At 46.6% G+C, this 18,238-nt stretch overlaps 1 protein-coding gene across 12 annotated transcripts in view; it reads left to right on the top strand.

Annotated features, from left to right (window-relative positions):
* Positions 1-18,238, top strand: part of ANK1 (ankyrin 1) — a 213,347-nt gene that overhangs the window by 65,353 nt on the left and 129,756 nt on the right. Inside the window, exon 1 of one of the 12 annotated variants that reach the window (XM_027597649.2) lies at positions 12,117-12,706. The exons of the other annotated variants lie outside the window; for them this stretch is intronic. Coding sequence (XP_027453450.1) covers positions 12,680-12,706 — 27 coding nt within the window. The 5' untranslated portion in view covers positions 12,117-12,679. Of the gene's footprint in view, positions 1-12,116; positions 12,707-18,238 lie in introns of those variants that run through there. 12 annotated transcript variants of the gene reach the window in all.

The raw sequence follows: 18,238 nt of genomic DNA on the forward strand, positions 1-18,238 counted from the left end.
GATCTCGTTTGGTCCTTACAGAAGCCCCATGATGTGGACACCATGGTTATTCCCACCCTGGGCAGGACCTGGGCTTGGGGCCCAGAAGGGAGGCAGTCTGAGCGATGTGGGGATTAGCCCTGGGAGGAAGGATGTGGTGGGCAGAACCCGGACCGAAGTGGGGGAGCCCCTGTGTGCGAGGGACCTTCTGAGCCTCTGGGGCACGTGGTTCTGGAAGGTCAAGGGGAGGTGGCCCCACTCCCTGCTGGGGAGATCAGAAGAAGGATTCGGGCACTAGATGATCTTTAAGGTCTGTTTGCACTTTGAGTTCGATGAACCTGTGTGAAATGAAGGACCCGCAGTCCCTGGCCCATAGACGGTGGGTGTGTGGGCCATTAAAAGAGACACTGATCTGGCTTTTGGGCAGCCTTCGTGGAGCCACAGATGGCTTCCCTGTGGGAGCCCAGCTCCTTTCCAGGCAGGCCAGATCCCTGCCCCGAGGGAAGGGAGGAGCAAGTCTGAGCCGCTAGGCCTGGGATCTACCTTTCTGAGGAGAATAAAAAAGAGCATTCCACCTTTATACCTTCTACCATGAAACTTTAGATTCACTGATTATTCAGCTGAATTGTGAACATTCAGCATTTGTCAGGATGGCTGACTTCCTCCCCAAACACTGCCTAGTTTAGGAAATGCCAGACTATAAATAAACAGACTATCTGTGCCACATCTGAAAGCATAAACTGAAGATTTTAGGAGTCTAAATGCCCTCCGGGTTGCAGAATGATCCTGAGACAGAATATTCTGCCTTTTTTTTTTTTTAAGATTTATTTATTTATTTGAGAGAGAGAGAGCGTAGAGGGAGAGGAAGACTCTCCAGCAGAACCCACACCCAGTGCAGAGTGGGACTGGGGACTCGCGGCTAGGGGCTGGATTGCAGGACCCTGAGATCATGACCTGAGCGGAAATCAAGAGTCTGCTGGATGCTTAACCAACTGAGCCACCCAGACGCCCCCAGAATATTCAACGTTAAACGTTATTATCGTTTGATCAGAGGTAAAGCTAAAATTTAGGAAACTCAAAGTGAAATTCTCTCTCCCCCCTCCTTCTCTCTGTCTCTCTCTTTTCCTTCCTCCTCATCTCTAACCACCCCCCAACCCCCCCATCCATTGGATACCCTGTAGGAGAATACCAGTGATCAATTAACCCTCAACAACATGATTAATTTATGTTCACAAAGTAGGAGAAGCAGTGTGGTGTGAGAGACTAGGATTTAGTCAGAAGAACAGATTCCAGCCTCAGTCACTAATTAGCTGTAGGACCATGGGCAACTCAGTATGATGTTCTGAGTTGCAGTTTCTCCTTTTGTAAAACAGAAATAATAATAACTTTTAATGATAATAAAAACCCCCGGATTGTTTTAAGTATTACACATCATAGTGTATATCATTATGCTTGCAAACTGCGAATTGCTCTACAAATGTACATTATTACCATGATTATTATAAGATGGAAACTTCCCGCTGGTTTAGAGGTTTTTTTACAGAGGTGTGTATTTGCTGTAAATGCAGTGTTTGTTTTATGGATCCTCGAAGGGTTGGGATAATTAGGTAAATAAATCTCTGCTAAGGCAGCATATGTAATGGCCAAACCAGGTGGTCTTTAACTGGCAAGATGCACAAAGAAGATACAGTAAAAACTGTAAGGAATGAGATCACAGTGGGGATTAAGAACAACTCCCTGGCCAAGGACAGTTCTTGAAAGCGTGTCACCAGGCCACATTGGTATGATCGCATGGGCCTGGCTGTCCATGTCAGGCCCCCAAGCAAGACGCAGACAGGCCTGCAGTGCGGTCAGTATTGTGGAATGATAATCCTACAGTAAGAAGTCCATTTTTCAAAGAGTTCAAACAAACAAACAAACAAACACGCATGTCTAGCCAGGGCAGAAAACAGTTACATTTTTCTGGGGGAAAATTAACACAGCCCTTCAAAGCCTCAAAAATGTTCACAACCTTTGACTCTAGCCAGTCTAGAAAAATATCTGGGAAAGATCCTAAAGAAATTATCACATGTAAGAGCACAGAGATACTAATTGTAACATTGTTTAAGTTGGCAAAAAAAAAAAAAAATGGGGGAAGAATCTAAGTGTTTAGCAATAGGGGGCGGGTTAAATGAGGTCACAAATATCCTGAGGACGCCTTACCCTGCAGGCGTTAAAAGACGACACAGATGGGCACCTGGGTGGTTCAGTCAGTTAAGTGTCTGCCTTCGGCTCAGGTCATGATCCCGGGGTCCTGGGATTGAGTCCCGCATCGGGCTCCCTGCTCAGTGGGGAGCCTGCTTCTCCCTCTGCCTCTGTCCTTCCCCCACTGCTCATGCTATCTCTCTCTCATGCTCTCTCTCAAATAAATAAGTAAAATCTTTTAAAAAAAAAGATGACACAGAAAAGATGTGCATTTTCCTCATGTGAAAAAACATTTTTGATATGTTGTTACCAAAAGCAGGTTATAAAACATCATGACTCCTATTTTTGAAACCATATGTATGTTTACATGTACTATGTATGCATTTTTTTAAAGTCTGCGGGGATAGTCACTAGATTAATAACAGCAGCTAGCATTTCCTGAGCCCTGGCTGTGGGGTGGGGCTCTACACACGTGTTACCCCCACTTACTCCTCTCAGCAGCCCCCCCCCCCACCGGAAGGAGCATCCCTATTCTTATCTCAGGGCAGAGGTAATTCAGGGACTGAGAGCTGTTAGTAAGGTGTCCCAAGGTCTTGCAGCTGCTAAGTGGCAGAACCCGGGTCTCTCTGACTCCAAAGCCTGGGTTCATGACCCTGTTTCTATATAGTCTTCCAGTCACAATAGTGGTTATATTCAGACAGTGAGATGATGAGCTATTTTATCATTTTCCCAAACTATCTGATTATTTTAAAAAAAACTTTCATCTTATGACAAATTCCCATTGACTGGGTATTTAAGGAAATAAGTGTGTTCCTCCCAATTGGATAGGATGGGGAATTCAACTTGGAGAAATCTATGGATGCCCAAGGAGGTGAATGGCCACCAGAGGCTACTGGCATTTTGGATACTGCTGAAAAAGCCCCCAGCTTGTTGAATTGTCAGGCACAGGGAAATGCACAAAATCGGTCATTTATCATTCTTGGCATGTATTATCTAGAAGAATGATTATTATTTCAGTTGATAATAATAAAGTGCTTTTAGATGAAGCACTTGTTGACATCCTTATAAACATCCTGTGAAACAAGAAGAGAAGGTATTTTTGTACCCATTTTACAGATGAGGAGAACTGAGGTCCAGAAAGGGTAAGTAGCAGGTCCCAGGTTCTAGAGCCTAAAGTAACAAAGACTCAATTCAAACTGAGACCGTCTGACTCCTAGTCCAGGGATTTACCATGACAAGGGGCTTTCAGGAGAAGTTGTTCAGAGTGGACATACCCCATGGGAGCTGGGTGGGACTGGAAGTTGCAGGGTGGGTGGGCAGCAGAGACGTCTGAGTTGGTGCAGCAGATAGTCACGATGTGCTGTGCTCTGTGAGCCTCTGCAGCAGAAGCGCCTCTGTGGGTCTAGCTTCCGAGCAGATAGATGCAGACCTGGGGACAGGCCCAACAGGCTCTTCCTCCAGAAAAGCAGTCCTTTTACTCTCCCTTCTCCTTTTCCCCCCTTCTCCTTCTCCCCCCACCCCACTTTCTCCAGTGCGCCCCTTTCTTTTCCTCCCCCCTTGTAGACACATGTAGGGAAGAGAATTCAATGACATAAATCTGACTTTCCTCAGCGAGGGCCCCTGGAAGACCAGTATTTTACCCTCAAATTTAAAAATAAGAGGAAGTTAATGTCCTTAGATTTCCACCTCTTACCTCAGAGTCTCTTAGAGATGATCAGAGATGTTACTGGCACTCCCCCGCGCCATGGCTGTCATTGACCTCATGACCACCCCCGCCCTCATGCGTGACCCGTCTTAGTACACAGCCAGCTCTTAACCACCATTCCTGTCAAGCTGATGAAGCCACGTCCCTGCTCTGGGATACAAGGCTCCAGTGTTGGCTTAGATGTTCAGTGAAAGGAGGTGCGTCAGTCAAAAGGGGTGGGACAATGATGACTGGATTTTCCACGCTGGACTCCAGGGGAGCATAAGTTCAGAGAAGCTACCGGCGACCCACTGCCACTCTGGAGGCAATATGCTATTGTGGTTACGAGGGAACAGCTCCAGAGTAAGACCTGGCCTCCTTCTCTAGCTCTGTGACCTTGGTAAGTACCTCTCCCTCATGATCTCAGGGTCGTGAGATCAAGCCCCGAGTAGGGCTCCTCACTCAGCCGGGAGTCTGCTTGAGATTCTCCCTCTCCCTCTCCCTCCTCTCTCCCCCTGCTCATGCGCTCTCTCTCTTTCTCTCTCAAATAAATTAATCTTTAAAAAAAGGAAAAAAAGATAGGAAGTAGTTTTATTGATTTGAATTTGATGACCTTTTTCTCATGTCTCTTGATGATGGGATTGTCCAACCAAGAGAATGGCAAAATGCAGGCATAAACAAGGGACTCCTGAGGCAAAGAAGGGCCTAAAAGATCCATCAGTTGATTCATTACACATGCAACAAGTGGAGTCGGTCATGGTCTGCTGCCTTGGAACTTTGCCTTACTGCTCTTCCTCTTTCTTCTGTTGATCTTCCTTCCCCTTTTTTTCACCCAGTAGTGGAAAGAGCCGGGGACGGGGGCCTCTGCTCTGCAAAAACCCTGGACAAATCACATTCTGCCCCAGGCCGCAGTTTCCTTTTCACAACGAGGACCCAGGAGTCCCTGTCCAGTCTCTCATCCTCTGGTGCCAGGAGTCTCAGCCCTCAGAGACTATTCGACTACCTCAATCTGCAGTTTCAAAGGACTCAGGGAGCCCCCCAACCCTTTCTGGAGCTTCTGAGGCCAAGCCTGTTCTCACCACACTAAATGTCATTTGGCCTTTCCTTCTCATTCTCTCACAGTGTAAAGAACAGGAAAAGTTGATGGACATTTGACGAGATTCACACCGCAACTAACCTTTAAGTGAGGACTGCTTGCGGAGTTCTGGTGTGCTAACAAGAACGTACTCCACTAATGGAACACAGGTGAAAACACCCCGCCTTCCCCGACTGAGGCCAGGTCGTCGGGTACCTCCACCAAAACAACATATTGCAACCCCTTGAATGCAGAAACAGTTATGACAATTCAGCTGTCTTTTCTTAAACCAGACATTATAAACAGATTTGCAAAGTGTAAAGCAACAATCCCCTGCTGGGTAAATTTTTGTTTTATTTTGGAAAATATAATTATTTTTCATGAAAATTTTATGTGTTAATGCAAAACAGGCTTATTATGCTATGTCCAAATGAAATAGTACATACTGGTTTTTAAAATTTGCAGTTTTCAGTTCTAACACAGTAAATATTGATAAAGATAATATTTACAAAAAAGCTCTATGGGGTCCTCAATTATGTTTAGCAGGTAAAGGGGTCCTAAGACCAAAAAGTTTATGGGCCGCTATCTTACATTTACCAGAATAAGTGGGAGTCTACCATTGGATTATTTTTTTTTATTAACTAAGTGCCTATGGTTAAACCTCTTTAAGCTTTTAATTTCTCCAACTTTTCATGATGAAATGCTTTTTTAAAAGAATGAGGTCACTTCTCTATTTTACGTTTTGCCTGAATGTAAGAATTTTGCAGCACTTTAGGCCAGTGCTGAGTGAATGAAGATGTGTAAGGTTGAAGAGAATGAGAGCCAAGTTTTCCGAATCTGGAATATGTTCCCCAAATTTTGATCTCTTAACAAATTTGTATACACATATAGCATTAAATAGAGCAAATCAGTAGCCTCCCTCTCCTATAGTCACCGTCTCTTTGGATAAGACATGAGGACTAGATGATTTTGCAGGCAACAATGAACACCCCTCATAACCATTGCAGACACTAGAGAAGGAAGGAGAGGTGACCCCCAGCTCATTTATGAGTTTATTATAGCATGATGAGGCAACCAAAAGATAAAATAAAATAATCAGCCAATATCATAGTTTTACAATAGGTTTACAGATTCTTCGACACACTTCTTTTGACAATGCCCTCACCCTCAAGTGTGGGCTGGATTTTAGTGGTTTGCTTCTAGCACATAGGATATGGTAGAAGTGAAGATGCATGATGTCCAGACTAGGTCACTGAAAGGCTTGTGGCTTCTGTTGTGTTCTCTTGGATGACTCTGGGGGAAGCCAGCTGCCACGTCATGAGGATACGCAAGAATACGTCCGTGAGATGATGAATTGAAGCTTTCTACCAATAGGCATTTGAGGACTGTGAAAGTGGAATCTGCAGCCCCAATGAAGTGGGGGGATGACCGCAACCCTAGCTGACATCTTGACTGCCACTTCATGAAATACCCTGAGCCAGAACTCCCAGATAAGCTGGTCCTGAGCTGCTGATGCTCAGAAGCTGTGAAGTAAGAAGTCTGCGTGTATTTTAAATTCCTAAAAGTTTGGAGTAATGTGTCATGCAGCAGTACCAAAGTAATACAACCAATATCATTTATGAATGCAAAAATCCTACATAAAACGTTGCAACTCTAATTCAGTGGTGCTACATCAACGGTACTACAGGGTGGCCGAGAAGAGTCTAATTCAGGAATGCAAGGATAGTTTGGCCTTGGAAAAATCTATTAATGCAATGCAACACCTTCACAGAAATGGAAAACAAAGACTTTAATTTCAACATTCTTTCCTGATTAAAAACTTTTAATAAACTGAGACCGGAAGGTACCCTCCTTAACTAATAAATGGTACCCACAAAAACTTACACAGCATCATACTTACTGATGGAGCTTTAAAAAAGCAGCCCCATTTAAGTCAGTGACTAGATAAATATGTTGATATCACTGCTTCCATTCAACAGTGTACTGGATGTCTTACCCAATGTAATAGGACAAGGAAAGAAAATAGGGGGTACAAAAACTGCAAAAGAAATCAAAATGTCCTCAATTGTGATTAATAATTGTCTGTAGAGAAAAATCAAAGAGAATTATAGACACAAACTATTTGGACTAATAAAAAAGCTCAACCCAACTGGTGGCTACAAGTTCAAGATATAAAAATTAATAATATTCCTATACACTGCAATAACCAAACAAAAATATAATCAAATAAAAGATCTTGTTTCAGGTCCCAAGGAATAAACCTAAAAAATATGGGTAAGATCTTTTATGGAGAAAATTATAAGATTATAAAACATGAAAGATCTAAAGGTATATACAGATAACACAGTACTATGTACATACAATTGAAATATTCAATATCATAAAGTCAATTCTCTTGACATTGATAAATGAATTCTACATAATTGCAATCAAAATCTCTAGAGTTTTTTTGTGTGTGTGTATGTGGCATTTTCCTAAATGTACACGGAAGAGCAAAGGGCCAAGAAAAGCTTTGATACTTTTTTTTTTACATATTCAAAACACGTTTTTTATGTAAGTGTGAAATTGATGGGCTATAAAAGAAACACTCTCAAGCTTATAATATAAACTACTAAGTAGTTCATAAATACAATAACTAGATATGATGATTCAGTACAAGGGCTAATATTATATTAAGTTCCTAAAAATGGATTTTCGAACGTACCAATCAAAAACTAAAATCAAGTATTTCAATGCAAGGCATAAATAGACCCCAGTTCTCTTTTGTCTAGTTTTGTGTCTACGCCAGTCTACTGATTTTCTTTATTGTTTTCTGTTTCCAATTTCATTGGTTTCTGATCTTTTAATTATCTTCTTCTTCTTGGGTTTCTTACACTTTTCTTTTTCTAGTTGTTTAAGGTGAAAAACTTTGATACTTTTAAAGAGGACTAGAGCAAGGAGGTATTAAGACTCATTACAAACAATATTAAGCTTATGAACAAGCAATAGCAATAAAGACACTGTGATATTGGCAGCGAGATAGATGCACAGGCCAATGGGTAACAGGAGAGAGCTCCCAATGGACTCCTATACGCGGAGCCTGCGTATATGATGGGGATGGCCCTGCACTTCAATGGAGAAAGGATGGGCTATTCAGTAAACGGTGCTAGGTTAATCAAGGATCTATATAGAAAAAAATAGAACTCTTCCTTCACACTGTGCATAAAAATAAGCCTGTGGATTTAAAGATCTAAATATAATGATCAAAACTATAAAGTATTTATAATACAGGAAAATGTACTTATGAGCTCAGGTTAGGGAAGGAGTTCTTAAACATGACAGAAAAAGCACCAATCACAAAGGAAATGATTGATATATTTAACTACACTAAAATTGACAACTTCTGTTCATCAAATGATACTATCTTATTTATTTTTTAAAAGATTTTATTTATTTATTTATTTATTTGAGAGCGAGAGAACACATGGGGAAGGGAAAGGGACAAGCCGACTCTGGGCTGAGCAGAACCCAATGTGGGGTTCGATCCCACCATCCCAAGATCATGACCTTAGCCAAAACCAAGAGTTGGATGCTTAACTAATTAAGCTGCCCAGGCGCCCGGAAAGATAATATTTTAAAAAGGAAAAAGATGAGCCATACACTGGGAGAAGGTATTTGCAATGCACGTAATTGGTAAATGATTCCTATCCAGACTACATAAAGAACTCCTACAGCTCAATAAGAGAAAGACAAACAACAGAACAGAACAGAAACATGTGCAAAGGGCTTAACAGTAATTTCACAGAAGATGAAAAATAAGTGGCCTATAAACATGTGAAAAGATGCTCAACTCTGTTAGTAATTAGAGAAATGCAAATTAAACAGTAATGCCTTACCATTTTACACCTGCCAGTTTGACAAAAGTTTAAAAGTGTGACAAGCTTGAGGAGCAACTGCATACCCTGCTATTGGGAGTACAGATTGAACTGCCAGGTTCAAAAACAACTCAGCGTTATCCAGTAAAGCTGAAGACGTATGTACGACTCGGTTAAGTAATTCTGCTCCTGCTGGCATTCACACTAGACAAATCTTGCAATGTGCAGCACGAAGCTCTTATAAGAAAGCTCATAGCGGTAATGTTTTAATAGCAAAAAGCTGAAGACAGCTCAGATTCCATTAGCAGTAAAATGGATAAATAATTTGTGTTGTTTGCATACAATGGAATACCGTACAGCAGTGAAAATTAATAAATGACTCCTGGCTGAATCTCAGGAACATCATGTTGCATAGAAAGTGCAAATAAGCAGAAGAATCTGTACAGTATAATTCCACTTATGCAAAGTTAGAGAAACATGCAAAACTAAACAATACCTACAGAAGTGGTAAAACTATAAAGAGAAGCAAGGGAATGACAGACACAAAGTTCAGGATGGTATTTACATCTGTCTGGGGACGGTGGGGACATGAGGTAGAAGGAATCAGATGAAAGACTATATGCACTACCTTCCATTTTTCACATGTTTTTCAATGGGGATGTCTTATTAGTTTTATAATAAAAACCTATTAAAAACTTCTTTTATTGACTTATTTATCATCTCTGAAAAATAGAACCTGAAACGAGTACTTGAAACATTCAACAGTTGTTGAATTCTGTGCTTATCATTCATGGAGTGAATAAGTTCATATTAAGGAAAATCAATTAACTGATAATTAATATTAAGGAAAATGGATTGGCTAACTGTGAACAAAATTAGAGTGTCGATCCCAAAGCAAAATGACCGAGCTGGCCTCCAGACACTAGATCCAGGCTGCCTGGGATAGAAACTGGCTCTCTGCCTGTTCTTAAGTAGTTTTTTGATCACTTCGTTCCTCAGTTTCCTCATCTGTAAACTGGGCCTAATGATAGTGAATCCCTCATAGGGGAATTTTCAGGATTATATGAGTGAATGTCAAGTGCTTAGAACAGCACACACAGGGGCGCCTGGGTGGCTCAGTTGGTTAAGCGACTGCCTTCGGCTCAGGTCATGATCCTGGAGTCCCGGGATCGAGTCCCACATCGGGCTCCCGGCTCAGCAGGGAGTCTGCTTCTCCCTCTGACCCTCTTCCCTCTCGTGCTCTCTATCTCTCATTCTCTCTCTCTCTCTCTCAAATAAATAAATAAAATCTTAAAAAAAACATAAAAAAAAGAACAGCACACACAGTAAGCACTGGGCATAAGCTTACACACACACGAAGCACTGGGTATAAGCTTGCATGTAAATAAATAAACCAAACAAAGAGCAGAGGGGCTTGTGAAGGACTGGGGTGGAGGGGCTGCTGAATTTTCAAGGCATCCTCACAATCCTGAAATAGCCTGGGCCTGAACTTTGCACACTGAGACAGCTTTGTGTCTCCCTTTTAGAGATTAAGAAAGGAGAAAGGTATTTTGTGGCAGAGAGCTTATGAAAGCTCTGGAGAGCTGCCTGCTGACAAGAGAGTGACAGATATCACTTCAACCCACATCACAAAATGCATGCAACACCACACAACACCTGACTGTCCCGGGAACCCTGCTCCAGGGAGGAATTCGGGGATCTCAAGCACACCGTGGGTCCAGTTATCTGAGACCCAGCTGCTTGCTTGCAGGTCCCATTCCCTTTAGCCTGGTTGTTTGGTCGACCCCACATGTGCCGGGCCACTTTCCCCCCTTGATGTATCCACGGGAGAGGAGCCTTGCGTTGCCAAGGGGGGCCCCATTCTGGGGATAAGTTTGAGGCGCCCTGATTCTCGGAGCCGCTCAGCTGCTGGAGCCTGGGGCTCGGGGACCTGTGAGGGACTGTCTTGCTGCAGGAAGCACCACACAAGGACCTCACACAAAGAATCAAGGCTGCCTGACATCTACCCTTGCCAAAGATTTGAAATGAGTTTCTATTTACAGGGCATTTTCTAAATCGTGTTACACGCTATGTTTACTTGCTGACATTTTCTCCTCAGAGACGGGAAACTAGTCTCTTCTCTTTCCTGGATGGTGAAATGGCCTCTTGCTCTTATCATGCTGCTGGTGACAACCATGGATCCATTCCAGAAACATTTACTGAGTGCTTGCTATGTACCGATTCCTCTACAATTGACTCCAAACCCATTCCTGCACCCGAGTGGGGTGCAGGCCAGCACTCTTCATCACTGGCTAGCCTAGCCCAATAGTTGTTGCCAAGGAAGACCATTTGTCCTGTGGTAGAGTTGTTTGAAGTCATGCCTAACAGGACCTGCTTTTACATCTTTTAGCCTTCTGGGCCCCTTAAAAAAAGCAAGCCATTCTTTGGAATTACATGCTTCAACAGACATCTGTAAGGACTTGTGCTGTAATGATTGTGGTGGTTATTTTTAGTCTAGATGCGGCCCAGAACCTGCTTTCGCCCTCCCCACACCATGTCAGGTGCTGGTCCGCTTGGAGATGGCCTTGGCCTCCACTGGAGGGCTTTCTAGCTGGTGTGGCAAACAGGGGCTCCCACAGCGCCCTCGGTGGCGTTTTCCACAACAGCTGTGCCCTCACAGCAGGACCCGTTTGGATCTGCAGAGAAGCTCCGAAGCCAGATGGCTGCCTGTCAGGGGACCTGGACCAGTCTCAGTCTAGCGGCAGGCTGAGAGGCATGTGACAAGGCCGGAGGGACCCTTCTCAGGCTGGACTACCTCAGTGCGACCATGTGCCTCTAGAAAAGAAAACGAGGACCCACGGCACAGACGGAGCAGCTCCATCCAGCCGAAGCCACTTCAGGCCCCAGGGAGCCTGCCGTTCTGCCGGCCTTACAGCTCAGCTCCTTTGGGTCATCCGTCCCCTCTGCCAGCCACCAACTGCTACTCCAGGGGCGCAGTGTTCTCATCTGGGCAGATGCCACCTCATCTGGCTGTGTGAGGGACAGATGCCGGGAAAGGAGGCTTCCCAAGGCAGGCCCGCAACCGCTCGGCCCGGAATGGGCCCAGCCGGGGCTCTCTGGGCAGGCCCCACCTCCTGGCAGCTGTGGTGTGGGGAGCGGCCTGGGCCCCCCCCCCCCCCTCGTGGCCGCTGTTGGTGGTGACTCACCTCTGGTTCCCAGGAACGCTGTTATTTTTGGCCCCGATGTTATTAAGGTTGTGCCCAGATTCCCTGCAAATCAGCAATTAAGGAACACAGCCCCCCACCCCCACCCCCGTGAAAACATGTGAAAAGCAGGGCCAGAGCCACAGGTCCCTGCAGACCCAGGGCCGGTTAGCACAGAAGGCCAGCGACTCCCCCACAGTCCTCTGCCCGTGCAAGGCATGCTGCCCCCATGTGGGGGCTTCGTCTCCTCCTGGAGCCTCCTCCGGGCAGCCCCGGCTCTGGAAGACGCCCCCCCCCCCACCGCCGCCCGCACCCCAAGCCCGCAGCCGGCCGAGGGGGAGAAGCGGCGGGCCGGCGCTCCCCTCACCTCCCCGCGGCGCAGCTCTGTGAGGGGCTGGCCGGCCTGGTCGCGGCCCGGGGGCCCTCGGCAGGGACTGCGCCGGCCGCGGCCTGGGGAGCGGGAGGCGGCGAGGGCGCCGCTGTAATCTGCCCGCCCCAGGCGGGCGCCTCCCCTCCGCCCGCGCGCTGAGCTCCCGGGGGCCGCCCGATAGCGCGCCTCTGCCGCCGATAAGGCCGTCGGAGGGCCGCGCGCCGCGGCCGCCTAGCCCCAGACGGCCCCGGCCCGGCACAGGCGCGGCGCGTCCCGCAGCCCCAGCTGCTCCCACAGCGGACCGCGACGGACCACAGCGGACCCCCGGCGGGATCCTGGTGAGGGACCGGCATGCCCTTCCCGAGGGGCTTCTTCAAAGTGAGTGCTCCAGCAGCTGCTCGGAGGCGGGGTGCTTGGGAAGGGCGAGGAGCCGGCGAGGGCGGCGAGCAGCGCAGCTGTCTGTCGGCTCACCTGCGTGCACCGCCTGGGCTCCAGGCTTTGTAGTAGCGTCAGCACTCATTCGCTTGGGCGCTGAAGGCGGCAGGTGGCCTCTGCTTGGCTCAATTAGTCCAGTTCATATGTTTTACAGCCCGAGATCTGTCAAATTGAGTTCCACCTACCTGGTTCTCTGAATTATGTTCTGTCTGCATTAGGGGTTGGGAAGAATAATCTTTGGATTATATCCCTTCTTTGGTCTATTGGGATTCTAGAAGCTTTCCTTTGAGTCCACGGAGCAGTGTGTATTTCCGGTGTGTTTTCACAGGCCAGTGGCCCTGAGAATTTGGGCTGCTCTGACAGGGGGCCTGGGTCAGCCTCATTTGGAAGGGGGCTTGCTTGTTTACTCAATGACCCACAAAAGTCAGTTACCTCATGGTCACACCTTCCCTGTTCTCGAAACACTGAACTTTGGATTTCTGTTGCTAACTTACTAGAGGGAGAAAAGTCTAAGACAGAGGGGCAAAAGCTCCAGAGTGGGAGCTAGGGTCTGACGGATATTCTTTAAGGGGCAACAGAGCATCACAGGGGGTCACCCCACCCCACCCCCAATTCTCCTGTGGTGATAGGACATATCACAATGTAGCAGCACCACTGCTGGACTGTTTTAAGTGTCTTGTGTCAGGGTGTGGTTGTTGGTTTTGGTGGGGGATTCAGAGGCCAGAGGTGGACCCCAGGCCACATGCTCAGAGGGACCCTAGTGGAGTCACCTGGGAGAGCATGCACCCTTCTGACCTGTGTAAAAGTGTGTGGGTACAAGGGAAACCATATGAAGTGGGAATTTCTTTTTAGCAGTTTCACATCTTCACAACTCGCCTTCCTGATGACTAATTTTCTTCCCCAGGAAGGGAGGGTCTGTGCAGGAACCTGGGGACTCTGGCTTTGAGCCTCACCAGCAGCAAGTAGGAAGCAGGTTATGTGCAGCTGAGGCTTTTCCTTTCACCGGGTAACCCTAGGCCACGGTTTCAAATGGAGTCTTGGAGGCTGTTCGTAACAGACCTCAGAGCTCGGGGAGGAGACCGTGAGTGGTGCAGGAGGCGCAAGAGCGTCTCCAGACCCAAAGACAAGCCCAGCGTCTTGCAGGAATAAGGAATGCATTATGACAAATGTTTCAAATGAGCGTGATGACTTTCACCAACCAAATAGCCTCAGGAGAGCCTCATTTTGTGTGTGTGTTTCTTTCTGGCTACTGGTCTTGTGCAGCTGAACATGGAAACAGTAGAAAAGGAAGCACAAGTATAGAAGGTTGTTTTTATAAGCAGCGTCGTATAAACTCAGCTGACCCTAGACTTCAGGGGCCAGTTGCAATTAGTTTCTAAATTCAGGTTGTCACCCCTTCCCCCCAAATGATTTGGCCAGTGTCTTTGAAAAATCAGCTGACTTATTTTGAATTTAATCAAAGGGAAGCATATTGAGAAAGACTGTTGTTGCTGTTGCCAAAAAAATAAAAGAGAGAAAGTAAGAAAGATGGTAAAGGCACTGAAAATCTTTGTCCTCAAGGTCTGTTCAACGTTTAATAAACATTCATCAAGTACCTGTGTCTGTCAAGTCCTGTTGTAGGCACTGGGAATACAGGCAGGGAACAGAGCAGGCACAGATCCCTGCCCTGCAGAGCTTACCCTCCAGCAGGGCAAGGAGACAGACTGGAAACAAAATAAATGAGTACTCATTTGCCGAAAGATGAGAAGTGCAGGGGGCGGGGAACATGCAAAGGGTCTTAGGAAGCTTGGGGCATTCGCAGTGTCAATAAGGCACTCAGAGAGAGCCTCAGTGAAGTTCACGTCAGCTGTTGTGTTTCAAACTTAGATTCCACGTGACTGTTAATAAGGATTACAATTTGATGTCAAGAATCTTAAATAGGAGACTTTGTCGATTATGAGAAGCTACATATTTTTCAGTTACATTCTCACTGTTGAGATGGATTACCCGTAGAATCCAAGAGAACTCGTGATACTTGGGAATGCAGTTATCTGTGTCAGGTTCTTAGGGTATTGAGTTGGAGGCTTTTCTTTCTGGCTGGCCCACCTGGTTCGATAACATTTTAATCAGGCCTCTGCTGTCTGTGGCTAGCATTTCTAATGTCAAACTGCTGATGATTGTATTTATCCATTATGATTTTGGGGAGAAAATTTGTAAGATGGCCAGTTGAATGGGCACTGACAAACATGATGATCTTGGTTAGCAGCATTCTTAAAAATAAAGAATATTGTTTTTTGTACCTCCCTTAAAAAAAAAAGCAGCTGAGCAAAGACGTCAAGGAGGTGGGAGAGGGAGCCATGCACAACTTTGGCGGAAACAGCACATGCAAATGTCCGGAGGCAGGTGTGAGTTGTGGGAAGAACCAGGTCCACGGTGATTTTGTAGAAAGGCAAGTCTCGCCATATCACTCCCCAACTTCGAATATTCAGTGACTTGGGGCACCTGGGTGGCTCAGTGGGTTGAGTGTTGGACTCTTGATTTCAGCTCAGGTTATGATCTCAGGGTTGTGAGATCCAGCCCTGTGTCGTATTTGGGCTTCGTGCTCAGCGGGGAGTCTGCTGGAGCTTCTCCCTCTCTCTCTGCCCCAGCCCCCACTTGCGCTCACTCTCTCTCTCAGAAATACATAAATCAAATATTCAGTGGCTTCACGTTCTTTAGGATAGAATCCAGACTCCTTAACGAGACCCCTCCTGCCCTGGCCTGCCCATCTTTCCCACCTTGCTTCCTACCTCTGGCTCCATGAGAATTGCTTCGGGCACACCAAACAGGCCGCACTTGGAAATTTTTATATTATATTTGTAAGCTCCACCTGGGGGGCCATGTGCTTGTCTGGTTCGCTGTGGTATCCTAGGCACGTCGCATGGTGCCCGGCCAGTAGCAGGCGCTCATGAAGTGTTGGTTGCGTTCATGAATGAACAACAGACTGCTTGCAAAAACACCTCACGACCGGTTCCTGCTCACTAGTTTGGTCACAAACCTGCAATCAGAAATCACTGCCCTGGTGGTTTCTATGTTGACCTTTAAGATACTTTGCTGTTGGGATTTTTTAAAAATTCACAAGATAATTTCTCCTTCCTCAGAGCTCTCCTTGCACTTTCTCGGAACCTCCCTTAAGAGCCTTCTCATTGTCTCTCTCTTTACACTTATTTACACATCGGTCTCCTCCTCCAAGCTGGGGGTGGCAGGAGGAGAGCTGCAGCTCCAGCTGACTCACATTTGAGTCACTCCTCCTGTTTTCCCCGGCATCAACCACGTCTTGAACGTGGGGCTGAACTTGTCCGAACCCTGAGCATTGACTGAGTGTTAGGAATATGTTGGGTCGTTTATTTGGAAAATAAATCAACAGGCCCTGCGGGGTGGGGGCCGTCACAACCTAAGGCCCAAGCTGGCCGACCGACCTGCTTTCTCTGGTTGCGCAGTGTGGACTAAGGCCCGTGTGACTGCTCAGGCCACATTCGAAGTTTGTCATCATTGTCTGACAGGCAGTGACAACCAATTAGAGATCTGGTGAGAAACAGAATCGTTTCCTCCCCTGCCTCCCGCTCACCCTTGACCACACCATCCCTCTGCGGCTGGCTCTCTGAGTAGAGACTGATTTATCTCCTGAATTTACTGTCACGGCTCTGGAAGGCAGGCACATTAAGGGCGGAAGCGGTCCCACAGCTCCCACGCCTGGCCAACCAGCTGCTGAAATCTGCTTGGAGTGGAAGGTGGGGCGGGGACGGGGGCAGCCTGCATTGCCGGAAGGGAGAATTTGCTGAAGGGCAGATTAAGACCAACAAAACCATCAAACAGCCCCCGCTCTCCTACCCAGGGCCTGGAACCCAAGCTCCCTCCTGAGAAAGCTGTAGGCACCAGCTGTCTCTAGGAGACAGAAGGAGTCAGGGGGAAGCCTGTCTGGCCCTTCCCGGGACAATAATGGTCAGAAAACTGCTCTGCCCTTTCCAGGAGTGGATTGTGAAGCATTATTTTGTAAGAGAGAGTACCTGGTTTCAATTTCTTTTGGGAAGCTCGTGCCTAGAAAAGCTGAAAAGAAGCTGGCTTTGGTCCAGTCCTGTTCTCTGATGGCCCGGCCATCGATCAAGGGTGATGATGATTTGCTGACAATGGAACAGGTTCCAGCTACTCGGAAAAGCCTTTCTGGGCCGCACTCCCTTGCCCACTCTGGCAACCTATCCTTCCAGTGGGGTCGGGGGGGGGGGGCGGTCATGGTGTATACCGTGGCTTTCCTTTTCTCCTAGGGAAGGGAGTGGCTAGGGGCAGGCTAATATTTCTGTCTAGTGGTGTGATCCAAAGGTACCAGTAGAATCCCCACCCTCCAAAACGATCACCCTGGGTCCAAAGTGAAGCCTGAAGTTACACCATTAGAGATTATTCCTTAGGTTCTTAAAGGGGTTTTGATCTCTAAACATCTTCTATTAAGGGCATACACTTAAGCCTTTATAATAGGATCTTGAATTGTACAGATGCAAGGAAATAATTCTCATTTGCATGGGATTAGTTGAGGATTTCGGCAAAAGCAAGGAGTGGGATTTAGGGCAGGTTCATGAAATAGGGATGCAGAGAGGGGTGAGGTGCTGGCACAGAGGGGAGAAAGGAAAGAAAGGCTCACTCTCTTGCCTAGGACAGTGGCTGGGCCTAAGATTCCGTCCTAGCTATATATCTATCCCAAGATCTGGATCCCAGGCAATCTACCTGTCACAATGTGGAGTGTGCAAGTCGATGAGCGATGCTGGGCTGGAAGTGGCAATAGGGACTGGTGATGGAGTTGACAGATTGTGAATACCCTTTTCATGCACACGCCATGGGGTCAGCCCTGTAGCTAGCTGGGCTTCTTGGCTCCAGGGCCAGAGTTGATCAAACTGTGCCCTTCCACTAGACCTTTGAAAACACTGTGTGGAGTTGATTGACCAGGCCGTTGGGCTCTCTCCCCAATAGAAGTTGACAAGAGGCCAAAGGGGCGTTCCAGACAAGGCTTCACTGGGGTCTGTGCTCGAGTAGAATGGAGGCAACACAGTGTCCTCAGGCTGACTCCCCGAGGCAAGGTCAGGAAGAGTTTCTTAAAGAAAGTTAGGTGGGAGGGGCGCCTGGGTGGCTCAATCAGTTGGGCATCCGACTCTTGGTTTCAGCTCAGGTCGTGATCTCCTGGGTTGTGAGATCTAGCCCCGCACTGGGCTCCACACTCAGTGGGGAATCTGCTTCAGGATTCTCTCCAACATCCCCACCCCACCCCGCTCACACTCTCTCTCTAAAATGGATAAATAAATCTATTTTTTAAAAAGAAAGGTGGGAAAAGGATGATTTTTTTAAAAATTTTTTATTGTTATGTTAATCATCATATATTACATCATTAATTTTTGATGTAGTGTTCCATGATTCATTGTTTGTGCATAACACCCAGTGCTCCATGCAGAATGTGCCCTCTTTAATACCCAT

This window comes from Zalophus californianus, chromosome 2 (assembly GCF_009762305.2).
Source record: "Zalophus californianus isolate mZalCal1 chromosome 2, mZalCal1.pri.v2, whole genome shotgun sequence".
In the NCBI taxonomy this organism is placed as follows: domain Eukaryota; kingdom Metazoa; phylum Chordata; class Mammalia; order Carnivora; family Otariidae; genus Zalophus; species Zalophus californianus.